Source organism: Dendrobates tinctorius, unplaced genomic scaffold (genome assembly GCF_039654945.1).
Source record: "Dendrobates tinctorius isolate UK_male_01 unplaced genomic scaffold, ASM3965494v1 ptg000165l, whole genome shotgun sequence".
Taxonomy (NCBI): Eukaryota; Metazoa; Chordata; class Amphibia; order Anura; family Dendrobatidae; genus Dendrobates; species Dendrobates tinctorius.
This window is the reverse complement of record NW_027361832.1, coordinates 13,991,052-14,015,511: the sequence shown is the minus strand read 5'-3', so window position 1 is coordinate 14,015,511 and position 24,460 is coordinate 13,991,052. Positions and strand designations below refer to the sequence as shown.

Sequence of the window (24,460 nt, the reverse complement as noted above, 5' to 3'; positions counted from 1 at the left end):
CAGCGTGTGCACACAGCCTTAAGCCATAAGCTGCTGTCAAGTCCTGAAATCACACTCCCCCCTGCCATCTTGTGCTCAAACTTAGGTACTGCACTCATTCTACACTTTTCTCAGCTGTTTCCCTTGTGTCATTACAAACATCCATCTACAGTGCACAAACCGTCCCTTCTCCCTACAGACAAGTCCGTCCGTCAGGTCACCTTCCCTACACCCTACTAAAATTTACGAAGAGACTGGATGCCTTTCTTGAAGAGTATAATATTACAGGGTATATACACTAGTTTCCTTAATATTGCGTTGATCCAGGGAGCTAGTCTGATTGCCGTATGTGGAGTCGGGAAGGAATTTTTTTCCCCAATGTGAAGCTTAGTGTTTGCCACATGGGTTTTTTTTGCCTTCCTCTGGATAAACATGTTAGGGCAAGTTAGGATAGGAAATGGGTTGAACTAGATGGACTTAAAGTCTCCCTTCAACCTTAATAACTATGTTACTATGGGTGAAGAAAGTTTGAAAACTAACAGGTGGGAGGGAAGGTGTATATAAATGATTGGCCACGCCATGCAGCAAGCGCCTGTACTTGGTTTGAACAGTTATTCTGTGCTGACAGAGTCCCATTGACAAAAGTTAACTCATTAGGTATATGCAGCCATTATTACATCCTGTGTTCAGTTCAACATGAAAACTTTGGTGAAAGGTCCTCTTTAAAAAGGTTATGTGAAAAGCAATGCGCGTGATGCTAGAAAAACACCAGATGGACATAATAGAATTTTCATTGGTAGAAACTTCTGAAACAAGTTTTCCCAAGTAGGAATATGCCCTATTAGTATATCTCCACGTAGCAAAACAAATTGAGTTTTCTGTCTTGAAACCCTGCTGCATTTTACAGAAATAGTGCTTGGTATGAGATTTAAAAAAAAAAAAAAAAAAAAAAAAGTTGTATGCATGCATTGCATAAAAAAAAAAAATATCCACACCATAAACTAAACAGAACTCTGGATTTGAAATCTGCAACTTGTCAATTTAAGCTGCAAAGGTCACTGTATATTTCACCCTTTGAAATGCAAATAAATACGCAGCTTGACAGCACCAATTCTGCAGGCACCACTGTAGATTTTATGCCGGTTTCCCACAACAGCAAAACTTGCACCAGAATCACTGAAGAGATAATCACAGAATGTTAGAGTTGGACGGGTCCTCTAGGGTCATCGTGTCCAACCCCCTGCTCAATGCAGGATTCACTAATCCATCTCAGACAGATGTCTGTTCAGCCTCTCTTTGAAGACTTCTATTGAAGGAGAACTCACCACCTCTCGTGGCAGCTTATTCCACTCATTGATCACCCTGTCAAAAAGTTGTTTCTAATATCTAATCTATATCTTTTCCCTTTCAGTTTCATTCCATTGCTTCTCGTGTTTCCATGTCCAAATGATAATAATGATGATCCCTCAACATTCTGACATCCCATTTGAAAATTGTAGACCATTATAAATTCTCCTCTTAGACTTTTTTGTAAGCTAAACATTCCTAGATCCTTTAGCCGTTCCTCGTAGGAAATACTTTGCAGTCCACTCACCATTCTGGCCTAACCAAGGAAGAGTAGAGAGAGATAATTACTTTACGTGATCTAGACTGTATGCTTCTCTTAATACATCCTAGAACTTGCAGCTGCATCACACTGTTGACTCATGTGCAGTCTTTGATCTATTAGGGTATGTGCATACGCTGCGGATTCTGCTGCGTTGTACAGCACCATTATAATCAGTGAAAAACAAAAAAAGCTGTGCACATGCTGCGGATTCAAATCCGCAGCATATCAATTCTTGGTGCGGAATCCGCAGTGGTTTCACACCTTCTCCATTGTAGAGGTGTGAAACCGCAGGGCTAAACCGCAGATAAACCGCAGGTCTTTTGACCTGCGGATTTTGCTAAATCCGCGCGGAAAAATCCACAGACCAATCCACAGCGTGTGCACTTACCCTCAGTATACCCAAGTCTTTTTCACATGTGCTGTTGCTTAGCCCTACTCCTCCCATTCTGTATATGCGCTTTTCATTTTTTCTTGCCCAGAAGTAGGACTTTGAATTTCTCACTGTTAAAAACCATTGCTAGTTGGTGCCCACAGTTCCAGTTTGTTTAGATCCTTTTGACTCCTCTCTCTCTTCTCTAGTTTAAGCTATCCTTCCTAGCTTTGTGTCATCAGCGCCATAAATTAACGTGCAGCAGAATGAACAGCTCAATATACACAACAGATTTTCCAAATTTTGTAACATTTCGTAAAAAAATGTTGCTATTGTTTGTTTTTTTCTAATCTGGAAAATCTGTTGCATATCTAAACTGTGTGGCTGTTCCCTAAAGGTACTGTCACACTTAGCGATGCACCAGCGATCCCGACCAGCGACATGACGCGGTCAGGATCGCTGGTACATCGCTAAGTGGTCGCTAGTGAGCTGCCACACAGGCAGATCTCACCAGCGACATCGCTGGGGTCGGGGGTCGCTACTTACCTGTCACACTAGGCGATCCTGCGTCCTCCTGCCCGGCTCCACAGGAAGCTGACGACGAGAAACAGTCCAGCCTGTTCTCGCGCGATCAGCGATAAGCAGCGGGGGAGAGGGTCGTAGGTATCAGACACAGTGATATCGCTAGCAATATCGCTATAACGTCACAAGTTATAGCGATAGTGCTAGAGATATCGCTTAGTGTGACGGGCCCTTAAGGCTATGTTTATACACTGCATTTGTGCAGCTGTTTTTTTTTTCCCTCTCTTGGCAGTATAAAATGTTGCATTCAAAACGCCTCTTTTCAGAATTTTTGCGTTGCGTTTCTTGAGGATTACTTGTGCAACTGGTCTACAGTATATGTTTACTAAAGGTAGTTTTATTCACCAAAAATGACGCAAGACGCGCAATTAATCTTTTTTTGCACTCATTTTTCTATGGATCGAAAAACGCTGAAAGAAGTGACATGCTGCAGATTTTAAAAAATGCTGCAGATTTCCAATAGTCAGGGGGGAAAAAAAAAAAAAAAAGAGCCAAAAACAAGCGAGTGCCTAAGATTTCTGAAATCTCAATGCTTTTGTACTGTAAAATGCAACTTTTAATTTACATTAAAAAAAAACTGCAAAAAACCCCCCCCGCAATGTATGCACACAGCCCAATGCCTTCACCAGATGCATGTTATCATGTACATGTTCTATCCATGTTTTTCACAGATAGAACCCATTATAGTCACTGACAAAACAAAGAAAAAATAACTTATGTATGAAAAATAACTAAAACCGGTTGTGTGAATGAGGCCTTAAAGCCAGTGGTAAATATGTTATTACTTCTCCAACATTACATGGATTTTTGAAACAGAACCACTAAAAATAAAAATCCATATCAAGAACCTTTTCAAATACTATTCGAGATTATAGGGTATTTTTCTGCCTGAAATATCCACATAAAAAAGTCTAGTATATATATTTTATAACTTTTTTTGTTTTTACACTTGTGCACTAGATGTTTTTTTTCTGCTTTTACCCAGAGATCAAATTTGGAGCCCTTTTTTTTCCAAGCAGAAACAATTCAAGAATCGACACATGGGAGCAGACAGCACCGTGCGCCCGATAGGCGCGTTTCATCACTGGAATGAATAGGAAGATTATAGAAAGACGATCTGGTGAATTTCATTGGCTTTGTGCCCACGGAGACTTTTTCAGGTTGACTTCGTGAGGAATCATCCTAGAAAAAAATGCCATAAAACGAGCAAAGTGCACAGTAATGTGAGATGACAATGCCATTCTCACGCTCAGTCTTATGTCACTTTTAAGAGCGTCAGGCCGTGCAAACCCTAAGCGCTTATTAAAGAAGTGACACGTTCACTATTCGGGCGACTTCTGCTCGAAGCCGCTTCTTCTCTATACTTAACAGTAGACGCCGCGCGGCAAGTATGATGGCAAAGCCACCGGCAAACTGGAATCAGGAAAACAACCGCCGGCGGTTTCCTGAGGAGGCATTGCCTGGACAGATTTGGCATCTGGGTCAGCATCCAAATGATGCTGTGTCTACAAACCCTCTACATGGAGTTTGGAGCAGAATCTGACCCAAAAGTCACATCACCACCATATATATTGATAGGAATTTAGCCCCAGTCATGGGACAAGGTCTCACAATACATGAGGGGCGTCATATGAGACCCCTTAGGAGAGTTACCTATATTTTCACATTAAATAGTCCAAAATCTTTGATGTATATGTTGCACCATGGCGACCACGTCATCCAAAAATTTCCCGAAAACACAAAAAAACCAAAACTGTACAGATACATACGCAATTTGATGAATGTGTCAACACGCTCTACCTCGTGCCCCCCCATTATAAACAGCTAAACAAGAGGGACCACCCCGTGTGTCTTACAGCCGCGAGGACTGCATGACAAAAGTTACAACCACCCATGTGCTCCTTCCTTTGTTTCAGCCATATTTATATAATACTATACAACATAAGGCCAATAACAAAAACACATAAAACTGCACACGTGTCCATATTTCATTGTATAGTTTGGAGGGTCTCATTTGCAGCAATATACTATTGTCAGCGCAGAACGAAGTCTTACACGATTAGGACGACTAATTATTGGCGTATTACCAGTGCGAGTTTGGGACCGGTGCCTGGAGGGGTAAAGCTCGTTACAGGGATTAACCTCCGGCAGATTTAGTTACCACTTGGCCGTAGACAACTGGTAACACACGTGTAGCAAGAAGAAAATACATTGTATACCGGGATTAAAGGGCATCTCCATGAGACGTAGGGACGGTGTCCTCTAGGATTATAGGGGGGCAGCGCTGTATGGGATCCGGTGTACGTATTGGGGTGCACTTATATCCCAGGCAAACAAAGCATCAGAGCTGCAATAGCCCGGACCTCTGCAGTGGGGGTCCAGAGCTGTAGGATTCAGCCACTCCGCCAGGCATTCCAGTACCACCTCCCTCCTGCGAGTGGGAATTGGAGGACACATGGACACAGACAGACCGGTCACACTGATTGCATTGCATGGATGACGCCTGGGCTTACCCCGCAGGTTGCTCTCCTGGCTGTATGGAGGTGCTGTAGGGGTGACATTGCCAGAAAGTGGAGAGATCAGGGGAGAGCGTTCATCAATACCATCAGCAGCCATGACTGCAGCAGCTGCAGCTCCAGCAGAGGGGAGGGAAGGAGGCTGATTCTCATGATGTGCATGTCACAGGGCTGGCAATCACAAGGAGAGGGGAGGAGACGGCCGGCCAGACGAATCCAAACACAGTCTGGGCAATGGGAGAAAAAAGGCATTTCAGCAGTTTCTGAAAATGTGCAGTCACTTTCAAACACATTTTCCAATGTTTTATTAATTTGGTAACATTTTTAAAACATGTATTTTTCGCTGTTATTTTTTCAAGTTTTAAAAAAAAAAAAACCACCCCAAAATTCTGCACCTGGATAATTCTGTGTTATTAAAAAAAATGCCACAGGATTTAAAAACACCATAAATCAGAACGCTTTGGGGGGGAGGGAGCAATTATCGAAACTGGAGCTTCATACGCAAGTCTCGGACCTAAAGCCTGTGCCAAATCTTGCACGCCTCTTAATAAGTTTGGCGCATTTTTTTCCTGCTGTTTTTGCTCCTGAAAATGACATCTCTGCCGACGTTTTCACAAATACCAATGTTTTGACTTTCTGACATCAGAAAACTAGTGAAATAAAACGCACTACACGTAAAAGGGGCAGGATAGGACAGGGGGGACATGGATTCCATTTCTTCACCCTCTGATGCTTGGAGATGTTTCGCCCTGCCCTATCCTGCGCCACCTCTTGTTTCCCAAGAAAATTCTAAGGCCATGTGTGCCAGCGGCACGTTTTGCAGGCAGAGTTCGCTCGGAATCTGTCGAATTTTTATGCGAATCTCTTGCATCAATACCCGGCACTGCCGCCAGCACTCCGGACCGGAGGGTGCGGCTGCATGTCTTTCTGTGCAGCCGAATGCACCGGACCGAACCACCGGGTATTGATGCGAGAGACTCGTGCGAGTTTTCCCCGGCCTAAGGCCGTGTTCACACGTGCAGAAACGAAGTCTATAAAAGCCCAGTGGTTGTGAGTTTTTATAAAATCGCATCCAGTTTCATTGAATTGTTAAACAGGGCAGATTTTCTCTAGAAAAAAATGCAGTAAAAAAAAAAAAAAAATCGCACCGTTTCCGCCATGTAGGAACTTCACCTGAATCATTGAATTCATGTTTTTCAAGTCTCACTGCCCCCGATGTAAAACCCCTCACCGATGTCGTCTGCCTTTACATTGTGGTAGAATGGATTATTCTAAAATTCTCAGTGATTCCAGCAACTCCTGTAATGGAAGCACCTGGTGGAACAACTCGGTCCATCACATATTTTTCCCCCGAAGTATTTCATGATGAACGGTAAGTGTTGCTTTTGACAAGTGGAATTGTTTATTAACTACACAGCAACTGAGCCATAAGGCGACAGACTATAGAAAGTTGCAGAGCGGAATTGTATAAAAGTCGCTGATTCAATAATTGCAGAATCCAAACGTCCTCTGATATTCACAGTAACACTAAACTGTGCTCCGGGAGCTTCATGGCATAGGTTTCTAAGGGCGAGCAGCTTCATACAAGCCTTACATCACCAAGCACAATGCCAAGTGAGACGTAAAGCATCAGCTAGACTCTGAATTGTGGAGTCATGAATTACGCTTCTCTATGTGGCATCTCATGGACAAATTGGGGTTTGGTGAATGCCTGGAGAACATTACCCACCTGACTGCATTGTGCCAGCTGTACAGTTTGATGAGGAGGGATAATGCTATGGGGTTGTTTTTCAGAGGTTAGCCTCAGCCACTTAGTAATTTTTCAGCTGAACAAGATATTTTAGACAATTATAGCTTCCAACTTTGTGGGAACAGTTCTGGGAAGGCTCTTTTGTGATCCAATGACTGGACGACCACAGATCATTGGATGGACGACCGCCAAGCATTGGATTGATGACTGCCAAGCTTGAGATGGATGCTAGCAAAGCATTGGATGGACAACAGCCGACCCTTAGATGGACGACAGCCGTGCATTGGATAGACAACAGCCGTGCATTGGATGGACGACAGCCGAGCATTGGATAGACAACAGCCGAGCATTGGATGGACGACAGCCGTGCATTGGATGGACGACAGCCGAGCATTGGATGGATGACAGCCGAGCATTGGATGGATGACAGCCGAGCATTGGATGGATGACAGCCGAGCATTGGATGGACGACAGCCGAGCATTGGATGGACGACAGCCGTGCATTGGATGGACGACAGCCGAGCATTGGATGGACGACAGCCGAGCATTGGATGGACGACAGCCGAGCATTGGATGGACGACAGCCGTGCATTGGATGGACGACAGCCGTGCATTGGATGGACGACAGCCGAGCATTGGATGGAAGACAGCCATTGGATGGACGACCACCGAGCATTGGATGGATGACAGCCGACCCTTAGATGGACGACAGCCGTGCATTGGATGGACGACAGCCGAGCATTGGATGGACGACAGCCGAGCATTGGATGGATGACAGCCGAGCATTGGATGGATGACAGCCGAGCATTGGATGGATGACAGCTGAGCATTGGATGGATGACAGCCGAGCATTGGATGGAGGACAGCCGAGCATTGGATGGACGACAGCCGTGCATTGGATGGACGACAGCCGAGCATTGGATGGACGACAGCCGAGCATTGGATGGACGACCACCGAGCATTGGATGGATGACAGCCGACCCTTAGATGGACGACAGCCGTGCATTGGATAGACAACAGCCGTGCATTGGATGGACGACAGCCGTGCATTGGATGGACGACAGCCGAGCATTGGATGGACGACAAACATTGGATGGACGACCACCGAGCATTGGATGGACGACAGCCGACCCTTAGATGGACGACAGCCGAGCATTGGATGGACGACAGCCGAGCATTGGATGGAAGACAAACATTGGATGGACGACCACCGAGCACTGGATGGACGACATCATCCATTGTATGGACGACCACCAAACATTGGATGGACGACAGCCCAGCATTAGATGGACGACCGCCGGGCAGTAGATGGATGACCCCCTAGCATTGGATGGACGACAAACATTGGATGGATGACTACCGAGCACTGGATGGACGATAGCATCCATTGTATGGACGACCACCAAACATTGGATGGACGACAGCCCAGCATTAAACGGACGACCCCCAGGGCATTGGATGGACGACAGCCGAGCATTGGATGGATGAACCCCGGGCATTGGATGTACGACAGCTGGGCATTGGATGGAGGACAGCAGAGTATTGGATGGACGAGCCCCGGACATTGGATGGACAACAGCGAGGCATGGAATGGACGACAGCTGAGCATTAGATGACGACCCCCGGGCATTGGATGGACGACAGCCGGGTATTGGATGACGACAGTCGAACGTTGTCATATCACCTCAGCTCAGTTTGTGAAAAGACTGCGACATTCACGCACAAAACTGCATTTTAGAAGCAGCACTTTATCTGCAATATTTAATTATTTTACCAGGTGTGACCTCCTGATTCCCCCATATGAGGCCCAAACACAGTTATCAAGGAAAAAGTGCAGCTGATACAACTCACTGCATTACTTATGTGTTACACCGCAGTACACAGATACGTGTGATTCGTTTTTACCTCAGCCAGCATGATGTGCCCTCATCAAAAATGGCCGCCCGTGTTTCTGAGCTCCAACCAAGCAGGATTCCTGGTCACGTGGAGCCACGAGGGTTCGGTTGACGTTTGACCAATAGTATCGGCTTCGAACGCTGATTGGCTGTCGTGTTGAGGGGAAGTGACAGCCGTGCGATGATGTCATTCTCGCAAATAGCGTCAGTGCAGGGATGTGCGGAAGGTGACAGTGTGCACTGCCGGCAGCATGGAGGAGGAGGACGGCGGCGGCGACGGCGGCTCGGAGGAGGCAGCCCTGGTCAGACAGCACCGTAAGGAGAAGAAGGAGCTGCAGGGTGAGAATGTGTCCTCAGAGGTGTCCTAGGGCTGTGCAGTGAGTGCGTGCTGCCGGCGCAGTGAGTGAGTGCGTGCGTGCTGCCGGCGCAGTGAGTGCGTGCGTGCTGCCGGCGCAGTGAGTGAGTGAGTGCGTGCGTGTTGCCGGCGCAGTGAGTGAGTGCGTGCGTGCTGCCGGCGCAGTGAGTGAGTGCGTGCGTGCTGCTGGCGCAGTGAGTGCGTGCGTGCTGCTGGCGCAGTGAGTGCGTGCGTGCTGCCGGAGCAGTGAGTGCGTGCGTGCTGCCGGAGCAGTGAGTGAGTGCGTGCGTGCTGCCGGAGCAGTGAGTGAGTGCGTGCGTGCTGCCGGAGCAGTGAGTGAGTGCGTGCGTGCTGCCGGAGCAGTGAGTGAGTGCGTGCGTGCTGCCGGAGCAGTGAGTGAGTGCGTGCGTGCTGCCGGAGCAGTGAGTGAGTGCGTGCGTGCTGCCGGAGCAGTGAGTGAGTGCGTGCGTGCTGCCGGAGCAGTGAGTGAGTGCGTGCGTGCTGCCGGAGCAGTGAGTGAGTGCGTGCGTGCTGCCGGAGCAGTGAGTGAGTGCGTGCGTGCTGCCGGAGCAGTGAGTGAGTGCGTGCGTGCTGCCGGAGCAGTGAGTGAGTGCGTGCGTGCTGCCGGAGCAGTGAGTGAGTGCGTGCGTGCTGCCGGAGCAGTGAGTGCGTGCGTGCTGCCGGCGCAGTGAGTGCGTGCGGCCGTGCTGCCGGCGCAGTGAGTGCGACCGTGCTGCCGTGCTGCCGGCGCAGTGAGTGCGTGCGACCGTGCTGCCGGCGCAGTGAGTGCGTGCGACCGTGCTGCCGGCGCAGTGAGTGCGTGCGGCCGTGCTGCCGGCGCAGTGAGTGCGTGCGACCGTGCTGCCGGCGCAGTGAGTGCGTGCGTGCTGCCGGCGCAGTGCGTGCGTGCTGCCGGCGCAGTGAGTGAGTGCGGCCGTGCTGCCGGCGCAGTGAGTGCGACCGTGCTGCCGTGCTGCCGGCGCAGTGAGTGCGACCGTGCTGCCGTGCTGCCGGCGCAGTGAGTGCGACCGTGCTGCCGTGCTGCCGGCGCAGTGAGTGCGACCGTGCTGCCGTGCTGCCGGCGCAGTGAGTGCGACCGTGCTGCCGTGCTGCCGGCGCAGTGAGTGCGACCGTGCTGCCGTGCTGCCGGCGCAGTGAGTGCGACCGTGCTGCCGTGCTGCCGGCGCAGTGAGTGCGACCGTGCTGCCGTGCTGCCGGCGCAGTGAGTGCGACCGTGCTGCCGTGCTGCCGGCGCAGTGAGTGCGTGCGGCCGTGCTGCCGGCGCAGTGAGTGCGTGCGGCCGTGCTGCCGGCGCAGTGAGTGCGTGCGGCCGTGCTGCCGGCGCAGTGAGTGAGTGCGGCCGTGCTGCCGGCGCAGTGCGTGAGTGCGTGCGTGCTGCCGGCGCAGTGCGTGCGTGCTGCCGGCGCAGTGCGTGCGTGCTGCCGGCGCAGTGAGTGCGTGCGGCCGTGCTGCCGGCGCAGTGAGTGCGTGCGGCCGTGCTGCCGGCGCAGTGAGTGCGTGCGGCCGTGCTGCCGGCGCAGTGAGTGAGTGCGGCCGTGCTGCCGGCGCAGTGAGTGAGTGCGTGCTGCCGGTGGTGCAGCCTGTTTACTTTGTGCTCACAATCCTTTGAGCCAACCAAAAGTCTATGGGAACAATATTTTGTGGATGGATGTTACCAAAATAGGGTTTTTTGTTTTTGTTTTTTTTTTTTTGCTGAAATGAAGGCAGAGCGCTGCAGTACAGGATAAGAGTTCCTACAATCTTTGAACCATTGGTCGTGTCCTGTTTGGACCAGTTCTTCTTCATCTGGGCCAGGACCGCCGCCATCATTGGTCAAATGATGCATTCTGAATTATCCCAGTGAATTCCAAGGAAATATATCCGGACATTTATAACATGTGATAACACTGAACACTGAAAATTGGCTGGATATAACGCAGCCACCACTAGAGTGGCCGCAGTTGCACCTGTGAGTGATTGTTTTGCATATACAGTTGCAGCCACTCTAGTGGTGGCCGCGTTATATCCAGCCAATTTTCAGTGTTCAGTGTTCTCACATGTTATGGCATTTTCTCCTCACTGTAGTCAGGACTAGCACAGAACCTGATTTTACACCAGCAGCTCTTATTTGTCACTCTTTTTTCCTTTATAGGAGCGCCAGTGTATTATACAATATCCGGACATCTGTATGTTCTCCCCATGTTTGTGTGGGTTTCGTCCGGGTTCCTACCACACTCCAAAGACATACAGATAGGGAATGTACGGATCATCAATCCTATTGCTTAAGCGTCGACAACTTGACGAGCCCGTGATTAAAATAAAATGGAGTGCCGCTCCTGATTGAAGAGAAGGTGCTACACAACTATACAAAGTGACTTTTGGGGATGATTATGGTGCCGTTTTGATAAACGTGTTAGTGTTGCTCATTTGATCACTAGCAACATACTGGGGATGGTTTAGTTGCTAAAAATGACATGACAGGATCCCTTTAACCCTACAAGAATATTGAAGGGCCTGAAGAGAGCAGTTCATGGAAGAAAACCCACCAACGTGAGGGTTGAAGCTGCTTTTTGGGGAGGAACATCCTCTTAGCCGATGTGCAGGACTAATCAACAATTAATGGAAATGTTTAGATGCAGTTATTGGTGTAGATTGTAGAAGAAGTCACACCAGAAACTGAAGGTTCACATACTTTTATAACTCTGGCATGATATTGGATAATTTTCCTCATTTAAAAAAAAGTCTATTTAACTCTTCATTTGGTTCTCATTACATACTTTTAGGATTTTTGTAAAAATCCTGCTTTTTAGATAATATTTTTGCATAAATTTGGCAAGTTCTGAAGGGTTCGCACACATGCACAGCTGTACACCATTCTGACAGGTGTCTTTGGAGACCTAGTCTCGGGATCAGTGGAGGTTGAAGTTATCCCCTGTGCTAGACCACAATATGTACATGGATAAGTAAGTCTTCCTCTTCCCAGCACTATACATTCAGGATCTGCCATAAAGGTCTGATCTCTTTGGATCCAACATGTTAGATTTTATCCTCCTCATCCTAAGGCCGTTTTCACACACCTATTTATTTCAGTACTGGAAAAACCGGTAAAGTAGATGTCCGTGTGTCTACTTGCAGCACACTTGTGGCAACTGTGTGCCGCATCAGTACCACACGCACCCGTCGGGGAAGAAGCGCTACAGACCGCTCTCATCATACTCGTAAGCAGGGGAGATTGATGAGTTATATTAACGCCAGAACGATGACAGCAGGTGGGGGCTTTTGGGACTATTACTCCTATCATCAGACACCTGCCACTAAATAAGTGACAGCAGGAGCTGATGTTTAGGGTATTTCGCCGCCTGCAATATAAATAAATGAATGAAAAACCTAACGTGGGCTCCCCCCCCTATTTTCTCTAACCAATCATGCAAAACTCACAGCTGAGGTCTACATCCCTCAGCTGTCAGCTTCATCAAGGTTGGTTAACAAGAATAGAGGGGTACCATGCTGTTTTTAAATAAACAATTTTTAAAAAATGGCATGGGGTCCCCCCCATTTTTGACAACCAGTCTTGTCCAGATATCTGGGGGCTGGTATTCTCAGACTGGTAAGGGGCCATGGATATAGACCCCCCCCCCCCCCCAGCCTAAAAACAGCAGCCTGCAGCTGCCCTGAAAAGGCATATCTGTTAGATGCGCCAATTCTGGCGCTTTGCCCAGCTCTTCCAACTTGCCCTGTAGTGGTGGCAAGTGGGGTTCATGTTTGTGAAGTTGATGTCACCTTTGTGTGTTCAGGTGACATCAAGCACTGAGGTTAGTAATGGAGAGGCGTCAATAAGACGCCGCCATTACTAACTCCATAGTGACATTGTAAGAAAACACGGACACCCAGAATAAAGTCCTTTAATTGGAAAAAATTAAACACTTTTTTAATATTCTCAATTAAACCATACTTACGACCTCACCTAATTCCATCAAAGTCATCTATCTCCTGTAATAAAAATAAAATAAACAATATACCTGTCCGTCGTTCTGTCCCACGCTGTAATCCATGTCTGGGGGCTAAAATAGTTTTACCTATCGCCACGACAGTACCCACGGAGAGACGGGATCCGCCCACCATCAGGACAGGAACCTACAGGTTAAAAAGGGGATCGGTCCCCCTTGCCTCCTCAGCCCCGTTTTGGCCCAAGAGGCCATGGTACTCTTGGCTGAAAGTGATGTCCATGACCGACCCCTGGGTGTTGTCATCAGGCCTGGAGCTCCTCTTTCAAGGACCAGACCGTCATCCTCAAGTGGAGGGTCTCCACTTTACGGCGTGGAATTTGAGAGGGAGCTGTTGAGGAGTAGGGTGTTCTCAGAATCCTTAGTTACTACCTTATTAAAAAGCAGGAAGGAGGTCACTACTAAAATTTATTGTAGAACTTGGAAGAAGTTCTTAATGTTTCATTTGGCTCCCCTATCAGATCGTATTCCAGTTCTTGTGATTCTAGAGTTCTTACAGAAGGGTCAGGAATCAGGATTGTCAATCAGCACTCTTAAGGTTCAGGTGTCAGCACTGGGGGCATTATATAACTGTAACATAGCAGGGAACAGATGGGTCACTAGGTTCATCAAGGCCTGTGAGCGAACTAACCCAGTGCACATTGCCAGACTGCCACCATGGGACTTAAACATGGCATTAGATGCGTTGACAGGTCCACCTTTTGAGCCATTAGACTCGGCTTCAATGAAGATATTAACCTTTAAAACAGCCCTGTTGGTAGCACTAACTTCCGCTAGACGGGTCAGTGATCCCCAGGCATTATCAGACCCTCCTTTTCTAATGGTCTATCAAGACAAAATAGTTTTAAAACCAGATCCAACCTATCTACCGAAAGTTCCTTCTAAATTCCATAGGAGTCAGGAAATCTATTTGCCATCTTTTTACGATAATCCGGCTACACCTGAGGAACAAAGATTCCTGGACACTAGATGTTAGGAGAGTACTTCTAGAGTACTTAGGAAGGACTCAGAGTTGGAGGCAGAGTAGGGCACTCTTTGTTGCCTTCCAGGGACAGCGAAAAGGATCAAGTGTCACAAAGAATTCTGTCGCCCGATGAATAAGGGATGCGATCTGTCTGGCCTATTCAGTCAAGGGAGAATCGCCACCAGAAGGTGTAAGAGCGCATTCAACACGAGCTATGGCTTCATCATGGGCAGAAAAGGCAAACGTCTCCATAGATCTAATTTGTAAGGCAGCAACGTGGTCATCATCTTCTATCTTTTATAAGCACTACCGGCTTGACCTGTCATCCACCTCTAGTTTAGATTTTTGGCGATCAGTACTTGATGCTGGGTCCCTCCCAGGTGATAGTCTCTGGAAGTCTCTCCGTGGGTGCTGTCGTGGCGATAGGAAAACCGGTTATTACTTACTGGTAATAGGATTTTACAGAGTCCACGACAGCACCTGCACATTCCCCCCATAATTATTCACTGGATTTTCTGCACTCTGAGGGAGAAAGTTTGTTGCATAGTTTTCACTCTGTAGAGGTTGCGGTGTTAGGAGTCGGATTCCTGCGTTTACTCAGCAGGGATCAAGATCCTCACATTCTGCACTCTCCTCCTATTTTTCCACTGCAGAGGAGATTGCCTTGCAGCAAATCTCTCCTGAGGCTAAGCCCTTCTGTCCTCTTACTGGGAATGCTCATGGGACGATCTCCCATTGGAGATCGGGAGTCATGTGCTCAGGTCCCGCTCCAGTTCTCATTGGTCCATCTCAGAGATCTGGAAGCGTGCAGAATGTCCCGGCTGCTATAAAAGGCGCGCATGTCTATTCCGCCATGCGCTAGTATAGACTGTACTTGCTATGTGTGAATGGTGACGGATGCATGATTCTGGTGACTGACTCATTTGAAACCCTTTCCTCTGATAATACGCATGTGGATAGGGAATTAGTTTAGTAGTCAGTGGCAAGCCTTAAGCCACTGTACTCACCGCACCGCTACGCTAGCGTCCGACATCGCGCTTGCTATCTGGCTTTGTCGTCGAGCGGCAGTGTCGTACGCCGCGCTGCAGTTGCAGCCCTTCTAGGCGTTCGCAGCAGCGACGTCGCACACACGGTAGGTCTAGAGGGACGCAGCTCCTCTGTCTTGGGTCCTGCTCCTGTGACCAGATACCGTGTGTGCATGTACCTGAAGCCTGTGTCACTAACATGTTCAGCATCTTGTATGCTATCTGAAGCCTGTGTCTCTAACAGGTTCAGTGTTTTGTGTGTTTTTGTTGTGGCACCTCTGTGTGAACAGAGCCCGCTCTGCGCACTCCGGGTGAAGTTTAACCCGTGTGCATCATACCGCCATATTGCTTGTCTGCCACCACTTAGCAGCAGTTATACCACCTACTGCACGGTGGACCCCGAGCGGCGAACGCACTTTATTATTATTTTATTTAGTGCATTCTGCCGTTCCTAACAGGCGGTATATGGTAATGTAAATAGGATAGTGGTTATTGTGTACTAATTCATGGGCGGTTCCTCTTATACTCTGAAACACAACTGAGGAGGCAAGGGGGACCGCCCCCCCTCTCTAACCTGTAGGTTCCTGTCCTGATGGTGGGTGGATCCACTCTCTCCGTGGGTGCTGTCATGGACTCTGTAAAATCCTATTACCGGTAAGTAATAACCGGTTTCATCATCGAGGTTCCAAGCTGGGCTGAACTGCGGTGACCTCATCACTGACTTTTTCCTCATGGTCCTCAGGTTACCACAGTTCAGGCTGGCTGGGAACCTCAATGATGTTACCACCGGTTTCAGGGTGCGCTCGCCAGTTTTTCTCAGCCTGGATGGTCGCATCTTGGTACCGTCGAGGTTGAAAACTACTTATCCGCCAGACATGGATTACTGCGTGGGACAGAACAATGGACAGGTATGGTATATTGTGGTGGGGTTTTTTTTTCTTGTTTTATCTTTATTATGGGAGATCGAGGGCTTTGGTGGAATTGGTTTTACTGAGAATATTAAGGCTGTGTGCACACGCTGCGGATTCATCCGCGCGGATTTTGTAAAATCCGCAGGTGAAACCGCAGGTAAAAAGACCTGCGGATTGCTCTGCGGTTTTGCCCTGCGGTTTTTCATCTGCACAATGGAGGAGATGGTAAACCGCAGCGGAATCCGCAGAAAGAATTGACATGTCAATTTTTTTCTGCGGATTGAAAACCACAGATAATCCGCGCTGAAAATTCCGCACCGTCTGCACTGCGGTTTTTGATTCCCATAGGGAATCATGGTACTGTACACCGCATCAAAAACTGCTGCGGGTCCGCAGCGGCCAAATCCGCTGCGGAACCGCAGCAAAATCCGCAGCGTGTGCACACCCCCTAAAGGGGTCTGTCTTTTTTTTTTTTTTTTTTCAATTAAAGGACTTTATTCTGGCTTTATTTACCATGTAACTATAAGATTAGTAATGGATAGGTGTTTTATAGACACTTCTCCATTTCTAACCATGGGATTGATGTCATCTGACAATATAAAGGTGGCATCAACCCCACAAATATTACTCCACTTGCCACCGCTACAGGGCAAGTGGGAAGAGCTGGGCGAAGTGCCGAATTGGTGCATCTATTGGTGCTGCGGGCTGCTGTTTTTAGGCTGGGGGGCCAATATCCATGGCCCCATACCAGCCTGAGAATACCAGCCCCCAGCTGTGAGCATTAGTAAGGCTGGTTCTTAGAAATGGGGGGGGACCCCACGCCAGTTTTTTAAAATTTTATTTAAATTTATTTTTTTAAAATTTAAAAAAAAGTGTGAGACCCCTCTATTCTTGTTAACCAACCTTGAAGCTGACAGCTGAGGGTTGCAGCTGCCAGCTGTGAGTTTTGCCTGGTTGGTTAAAGAAAATAGGGGGGAACCCACACCGGGTTTTTCATTTATTTAGTTATATCACAGGCGGCGGGGGAGGAATACACCAAACATCTGCTCCTGCTGTCACTGTTACTAGTGCAGCAGGTCCTGGGGGCTTTTGGAACTATTACTCCCATCATCCATCTGCGGTCATCGTTCTGACTTTAATATAACTCTCATCATTCTCCTCTGCTCGCGCAGATCACCGGCAGAGCAGGGGGAGTACGATGAGAGCCGCCTTCAGCACCCGCCGCCGGGGAACAGCTCTTAGGCCATGTGCACACGATGCAGATTTGCAGCGTTTCCGCAGCGGATTTTACCGCGCAGAAACGTTGCATATCCGCATTGTGATGTACAGTACCTTTAAAATGAATGGAAAAAAAAAAACGCTGTGCAGACGCTGCGGATTTTTCCGCGCGGTTTTCCTGCGGTACAAAATCCGCAGCATGTTACTTCTTTTGTGCGGTTTTCTATCTCCCCTGTCACCAAATCCGCAGGGGGAAAACTGCAATGGAAAACCGCATGAAAACCGCGTGAAAAATGGAAGAAATCCGCAGGAAAAATGCAGGTCATTTGACCTGCGGTTTTCTTCCATTCTGCACGGAAAAATCCGCAGGGCTCAAAACTCCGTCTGCACTCAGCCTTACTGTAGCCAGTTCCTCATGATTCTCATTTGGTCTGACATGCGCTGTGAGGTCTTATATAGACAGGTGTGCGCCTTTACAAATCAAGTCCTATCAGTTTAATTACACACAGCTGGGCTCCAATGAAGGAGTAGAACCATCTCAAGGAGGATCACAAGGAAATGAACAGCATGTGAATTCAATATGAGTGTCTGAGCAAAGGGTTTGAATACTTATGATCATGTCATATTTCAGTTTTTTTCAATAAATTTTGCAAAAATGTCATTTTTTAATTTATCAAATGGCTGCAATGAAACAGAGTGGAAAAATTTAAAGGGGTCTGACTATTTTCCGTGCCCACTGTAAATGACACACCTGGAACGTATCTTCTTACAGTTCTGTATTGTGTTGTTACTGTTTAGAAATTAATATCACTGGATGTTCTCATTCTCCAAAAATCTCGGCTCCCAACTCCGACTGTCTTTATTTTTCCAAGGACTATAACTTGCCACTTGTCACTGGCCTCAGCCTTGATGCCTGTGATTGGTGACAACCTGCAGAGGTAACACGGATATATGGCACATTATCAACCACACCAAGGAGGAGTATGAAGCCTCGGTGCTGGAGCGGAGCACATGGGACCTCTCTAGACTCTGTGCAGCACTAATAATGCGGTGGTGTGGTGATATAGAAAGCAGTCTGATGGCTTTTTTTTTTTTTTTTTTTTTCAGCCAAAATTCAGAGCATGAAAAACTCTGTGCCTAAGAATGACAAAAAGAAAAGAAAACAGCTGACTGAAGACATTGCTAAGATGGAGTCTGAACTGGAGGAAAAGCACAAGCAGGAGCTTGCTGTTCTGTCCTCAAAGCAGAGAGATGAAGCGGAGGTGAGCATGGAGGAAGCGTGAAACCTTTGATCACGTCGGTTGTGAAGTATCATCATATACCAGAGAGTTATTGGCACACACAGTGCTCACATGTAAGACTGAAATGTGCTGATACTGATGAATATAACATTGATGACCATGACTATGTTCCCATAACGTTGGCCCTACATTCAGTGGTTCCATTGGGGCTTGTGTCCAAAGCCCTGTAACATGGGCTTTGGGTGTATGCGCTGACTTGGCCATGGATTATAATGATTCAGACGGAGTCAGTGTGCTTTGTTGTGCATAATTTTTGTTTGTATACGCCTAGTTGAGGCTGGCTCAAAGACGTAGTTGACTGCATCTTGGTGCCCACCTCAACTAGGCGTATATGGCCGAAAACGATGTCCAAAAGAGCACGTTGTGACTGTCGGCAGATAGGACGCAAGTTATTGGATGAACATGCTGACGTGTATCCTGCTCTATTGTTTCAGGTGAGCAGCATTACTAATGGAGTCACCAGTATAGATCTTGGAAATGATGTTCCAGGTCAGCAGATGCGCGTGTCCAAAGCCCAGAAGAGGAGGGTGAGATAAGAGAAAAAAGTATTATATCACTGTCAGACACAGAGGCTGTGACTTGAATGATTTTGGCTTTCTCGTTGCGGCAATGAAACTATTACATCTCTGGTAATGGTGGTCAGTAGGAAGGAGTTCAGATGAAAGTAGTCCGGCATATTAATAAGGCTAAGCCTATTCCATAACTTGTGCAACATGTCTGCCCCTTGCAACCTTACATTAGTTCTTATGGTGTGGTTTGGCTTCAAGACATGTGCATTTTAAGGAAACTGCAGATGTGACAGTCACTTGCAACTGGTGACATGCTTCAATGCACTCTCAGGGCAGGAAATGGAAATCTGATGGTCTGTTTGAGGATTGTGAGATGGGCGAGTGCCTTGTGGCTTTTATTCACATAGCGTACCCTGTAGCCATCCACCAATACAGTGTATGGAGCGGAGCTGTTCTGGCTCTATTCACTATTTATATCTAGGAAAATATTCAGAATTGAGAGTCCTCAGTGGTTGATACCTTTTAATGGCTAACTGGAAAGAAGGTAACACATTGCAAGCTTTCGAGACTACTCAGGTCTCTTCATCAGGCATTGACTAATACAAAATCTGAAGAATCACATGTTTATACATAACACAGCACAGAAAAAATGCAATAGATATACATCTTTCCTGTATTTATATCTAGCCACCAGCTGGTCGGTGGTGGTGTCAGCCCCCCCATCTACCACCTGATATTGAAGACCTATTCATATTGCAGCCTTGGACAAGACCCTCTTTAAATGTTAAAGGAGAGATGTATCTGCTGGTTCAGGGCTACTGTGTGTGTAAATTTTCCCATACTTGTAAATGCTCCTTAAGATATGTGACTTCATACCCTGCACAAGTGTCTCATATCTGCAACATCACGTTCACTCTTATTTTCCAATCATTATAGGAGAAAAAAGCCACCCTGGAAAAGGAAAGGGACGAGCGCATCGCGGAGGCTGAAATCGAGAACCTGAGCGGAGCTCGGCACCTGGAGAGCCAGAAAGTCGCCCGTATTTTGTCTCGGAGGCAGCTGCAGATTAAGCAGATCCCATCTGATGGTCACTGCATGTACAGAGCCATTGAACACCAGCTGAAGGAACGTGATAAAGTAATCACTCTGACAAATCTCAGGCGCCAAACTGCAGAATACATGCAGAGCCACAGTGATGACTTCCTACCGTTTCTTACCAATTCTGCCACAGGGGAAATGTACACTCGAGGTGAGAGATTGGAGCAGGTTATAGATACTAATGTGAAATCTGGGATCTCAGCCATCACAGACGTTCAGAGGGGATGAATTCACTGCTCCAGCTCTATTCATACTACGCATCGATTTGTTAGTAAATCTAATAACTTGGATTTGCCTATTAAACGATCCTTGTCTTTTCTGGTTATAAAAATATGTAGCTAGTCTGGTAAATACTTATCTGAGACAATACAAGATAAAGCAGACCTAAAGGAGAATTCCCATTTCGCACCTTTATAGCATATCTGTAGGATGGGCCATATAGGACCTCAGTCTGTTTCAAAAACAGCGTGCTGTCAGTGGAGCGGTGTCGCGATTCCCATACAAGTGCATACAATTTGTGACCACCTCTTCACCCACAGTGGTGCACATCAGGAACTATTTGGGAGATGGATGCAAGTCTCAATGGTGGCACCCATGTGCTCCATAAAAAGCAAAAGGTGTCTGTAATACACAGCCTGCTGAGAGTAGATAGCTGGAGGCTACTGTTTAACCCCTTAAGTTGTCGCTCTGGCATCTAAGCAGTTAAATGGTTGTCAGAGGGAACTACCTCTGGCACCCTAGCAGTTCTCCGGGTGACTATTAGTACTCCGAATAGGAGAGGGTTGCTCGGCTAAATAAACTGCAATACCAAACAATTGCCTAGAAGAGAGACCCCTCCCCGTAAGCTCAAAGATGACTTTTTCTTTATCTTGGAATCACAAAACTTGTAATGTTAAAAAAAAAAAAAAAAACACACACACCCAGCACAATGAATGGAGTAAGAGTTTTAAGACTTCTTTTTTTTTTTTTTTTCCCCCATGTGGAGGTAGCCATACATCAGTTTGTTGCTAGTAGAGCAGGCACTCAATGTACCGATTGCATGTCACCTGAATGATTGATAAAGTTGTATATGGTGAAAATCTGCTGTTATTGTATGTTGTAACCTGCCGCACAATCCTTCACATCCAATACAATATGTTCATGTGTTAAACAGATGAATTTGAGAAATATTGCACTGAAGTGGCAAACACACCAGCATGGGGAGGACAGTTAGAGGTAAGTCACACAGACTGTGAACATCCGGTATAATGACTGATCCAATATCCTCAAGAATAGGACAACGGCGTAATCTACCCTGACACTGGTAGAAAACAAGAGAGTTCAAAATTTTTTTTGGTCTCTGCTTCATTATAGTGAGTAGATAATCAGGACACAGTTGAGTAATGGCCCCGATTCATCAAAGTGATTACACCAGAATTCTGTCATAACTGTCTCTTGAAAAATGTTCCCAACAGAGTTGGCATTTTCACTCTATCTTTGCATCTTTGGCAAAATGAACACTGTGGTGTGCTTTATGTTGGAAACTTTACTCCAGTCCCTGACTGGGGTAAGACTTGTAGCGAGGCGCATGCCACTTGTCAGACGCTCCTGATTCATAAAAGGTGTGCAACCCTTAATAAATCAGGAGAGTCTTAGTCCGATACATCGTCACATCAAGACCAGTGTGAAGTTCACCGGTCTTGATGAATCGAGGCTGCTGTGTATTGGCATACATGTGTACCCCCTATCCTTACTGATGAAGTTAGGGTGTTTCCGCATTATGTTACTGCTCCTAACTAAAGAATCCTTTCATTCCTCCACACACCTAATGACTGACCCCTGGTCCATTGTAAGGAATAAATTATGTCCCAATTCTTTGAAAAGCAAAAAGCCATACAGGTATAAATGTCTGTGCTCAATACAAACTGAACAAAGCCCTACATTTTCCATCTTCTCACTTTACCAGAAACCTTCCGTTCCCTTTAATAATCTTGTTGCCCAACTTTAACCCCTGTCTAGCTCTCTGATCTCCTCTTCACAGTGCGGAGCCCAAAGCGTCCTCCGCTAACCTAAGTGTATGGCAGTGGCACACATCCCCTCTAGTGTAAATCTGGACCAGTTTAGTTATAAAATATTAAGATGCATAATGAACATATTCTACTATAATGATGGAAATTATATTATTTATTGTCTCCTTATTGAAGCTCCGGGCTCTGTCACACATACTGCAGACCCCTATAGAGGTCGTCCAGGCAGACGTCTCGCCCATTATCATTGGGGAAGAGTATACGAACAATCGAATAACTGTGGTGTAAGTGTCTTAATACCGTTGTGACAGCTATGGTTCAATTAATCTTATGTATTTCATAGGAAAAGTCTACGTTTTGCACTTTTTTTTTTTTAAGCACTTTTAACCCCTTCCTTATTGCATGCCATACAGATATAGCAGGCGCATGTGTAGCGTTTTCTCAGGCAATTGTTAAACTGCTGCTGTGAATCTTGTCACATCAGGCTACTGGAGCCCCCTTCATTCCCACCTTGGCCGACCTATGAAGCCTAACTGAATGGGAGATTACGGAAATACAACACACTACAAAACTGAAATATTGGGGTGTATATTATACAATATATGCGGTATTTCATTTCAAATTGGGCTTCTTCCAAAATAAACATATCTGATATCGCTACATCTGTAATTATCAAATTCATCAAAATATAAAATATTACTTTGGTACCGATATAAACTATGGCTTGGCTTGCAAAAACAGCATAGTTTGTGTTATATTTTTTTTTTTTTTTTTTTTTTTTTTTCCCCTCATCTCAGAAAATGGCAAAACAAATACATTTTTATTTGTAGATTTTTTTGATGGTCAACAGAAAAATGTAAACTTTGTGGCGGTTTAGAAGAGGAGGAAAAAATAAATGGAAAATTGTTCAGTCAGTAAAGCGGGTTAATAAGTCTACAAGGATTTACCGTTCAGTGGTGTTAATGGATTTCTTGATTATTTTATTTTAGAGTAGCATCAAGCATGGACAAGATAATGAAACGCCATCTTTTCTTTTCAGATATATGCGCCACGCTTATGGACTGGGAGAGCATTATAACTCCGTAGAAGCGCGGAGTGTGACGCCTGCGGACTAGTCCTCTGTGACGCCTGCGGACTAGTCCTCTGTGACGCCTGCGGACTAGTCCTCTGTGACGCCTGCGGACTAGTCCTCTGTGACGCCTGCGGACTAGTCCTCTGTGACGCGTCTGTTGCTGCTGATCGGCATAATGATGGATTGTCTCGTGTTCAGAAACCTGTGTCTCTGCATACAGAAGCAGACCAGCACCTCTGCGTTTTTAATCATGCCATGTACAGGCCACTGCTGCCGGATTTTGGGTTATTGGCATCTGATCAGACTAATGTAAAGAGCCCAGCATACCTTCAAGATGAACGCAAGCCGACTCCTCAGTCCATCATTTTAATGTGTTTATGAAGAATGTTGGTCGTAGTAAAGAATAAATTATTTTTTTCTGCTAAGTATGTGTCAGCCTCCTATTCGATGTTCTCCACAGGCTGCATGAATCAGAGACCGGCTGTTACTGCATATGTTTCTGTGTCTAAAAGGCCATGAACGAGGTGACACTGTGCATATAGTCACCCGACCATCAGTCTGCCAGTGCCTCTGTACACATTAGACTGTTGGACAAACCTGATGATATCAGCGGGATTGACCGACATTAAACTAATGTGTATAGGGGCTTTATAAAGTGATACCACACATTATTTGCCCTTCATATAGTAATTGCACCACAGTATCATCCTCTCCTACATTGCACCCTCAAAGTATGAGACCCATGATGATGTTTAGGCAGAGGGATCACATGGATTGGGCTCGGGGATCAGTGCACGAACGGCAATAAGGCTCTCGCACTGATAGTGCATTGTAGGCAGATGAGACTGTGGTGCAATTGTATAAAGGGCAAATAGTGTGAGGTATCACTTTAAGAAGACCTCTATATTACATTTAATTGTCCATCAAACCAACTGATATCAACAGGTTATCACTTTATAAAGCCCTCAAATATGTCAATCTGTCAGTTTGCACTTCTCCTTTGCTGAGAATTATCCACCCTACAGGTGTGACATAACCAGATGCTGATTAGACATGCTGATTAGACACATGATTATTTGGGTGCCTTAGGCTGGCCACAATAAAAGGTATTGGGGGCTTCTGAGGAGGTCAGAAACCAGTCAGTATCTGGTGTGACCACTATTTGACTCGCGTAGTACAACACATCTCCTTCGCGTTGATCAGGTTGTTGATTGTGGCCTGTGGAGTGTTGGTCTGCTTCTCTTCAATGGCTGCGAAGTCGCTTGATCTTGGCAGGAACTTGATCACGCTGTCATA

At 46.6% G+C, this 24,460-nt stretch overlaps 2 protein-coding genes across 2 annotated transcripts in view; one reads left to right on the top strand and one right to left on the bottom strand.

The window, feature by feature from the left end:
* Window positions 1-5,278, bottom strand: part of PIP4P2 (phosphatidylinositol-4,5-bisphosphate 4-phosphatase 2) — a 91,914-nt gene extending 86,636 nt beyond the window's left edge. Inside the window, exon 1 of the mRNA XM_073550513.1 lies at window positions 5,054-5,278. Within this exon, the coding sequence (XP_073406614.1) occupies window positions 5,054-5,156 (103 nt within the window). The 5' untranslated portion in view covers window positions 5,157-5,278. The remainder of the gene's footprint in view (window positions 1-5,053) is intronic.
* Window positions 5,279-8,871: 3,593 nt separating this feature from the next.
* OTUD6B (OTU deubiquitinase 6B) lies at window positions 8,872-23,589 on the top strand. Its single transcript, XM_073550512.1, has 7 exons — window positions 8,872-9,040; window positions 18,286-18,440; window positions 18,914-19,006; window positions 19,925-20,237; window positions 21,240-21,301; window positions 22,270-22,376; window positions 23,132-23,589. The coding sequence occupies exons 1-7, from the start codon at window positions 8,953-8,955 to the stop codon at window positions 23,205-23,207; spliced, it is 894 nt and encodes a 297-aa protein (XP_073406613.1). The 5' UTR covers window positions 8,872-8,952; the 3' UTR covers window positions 23,208-23,589.
* The last annotated feature ends 871 nt before the right edge of the window (window positions 23,590-24,460 follow it).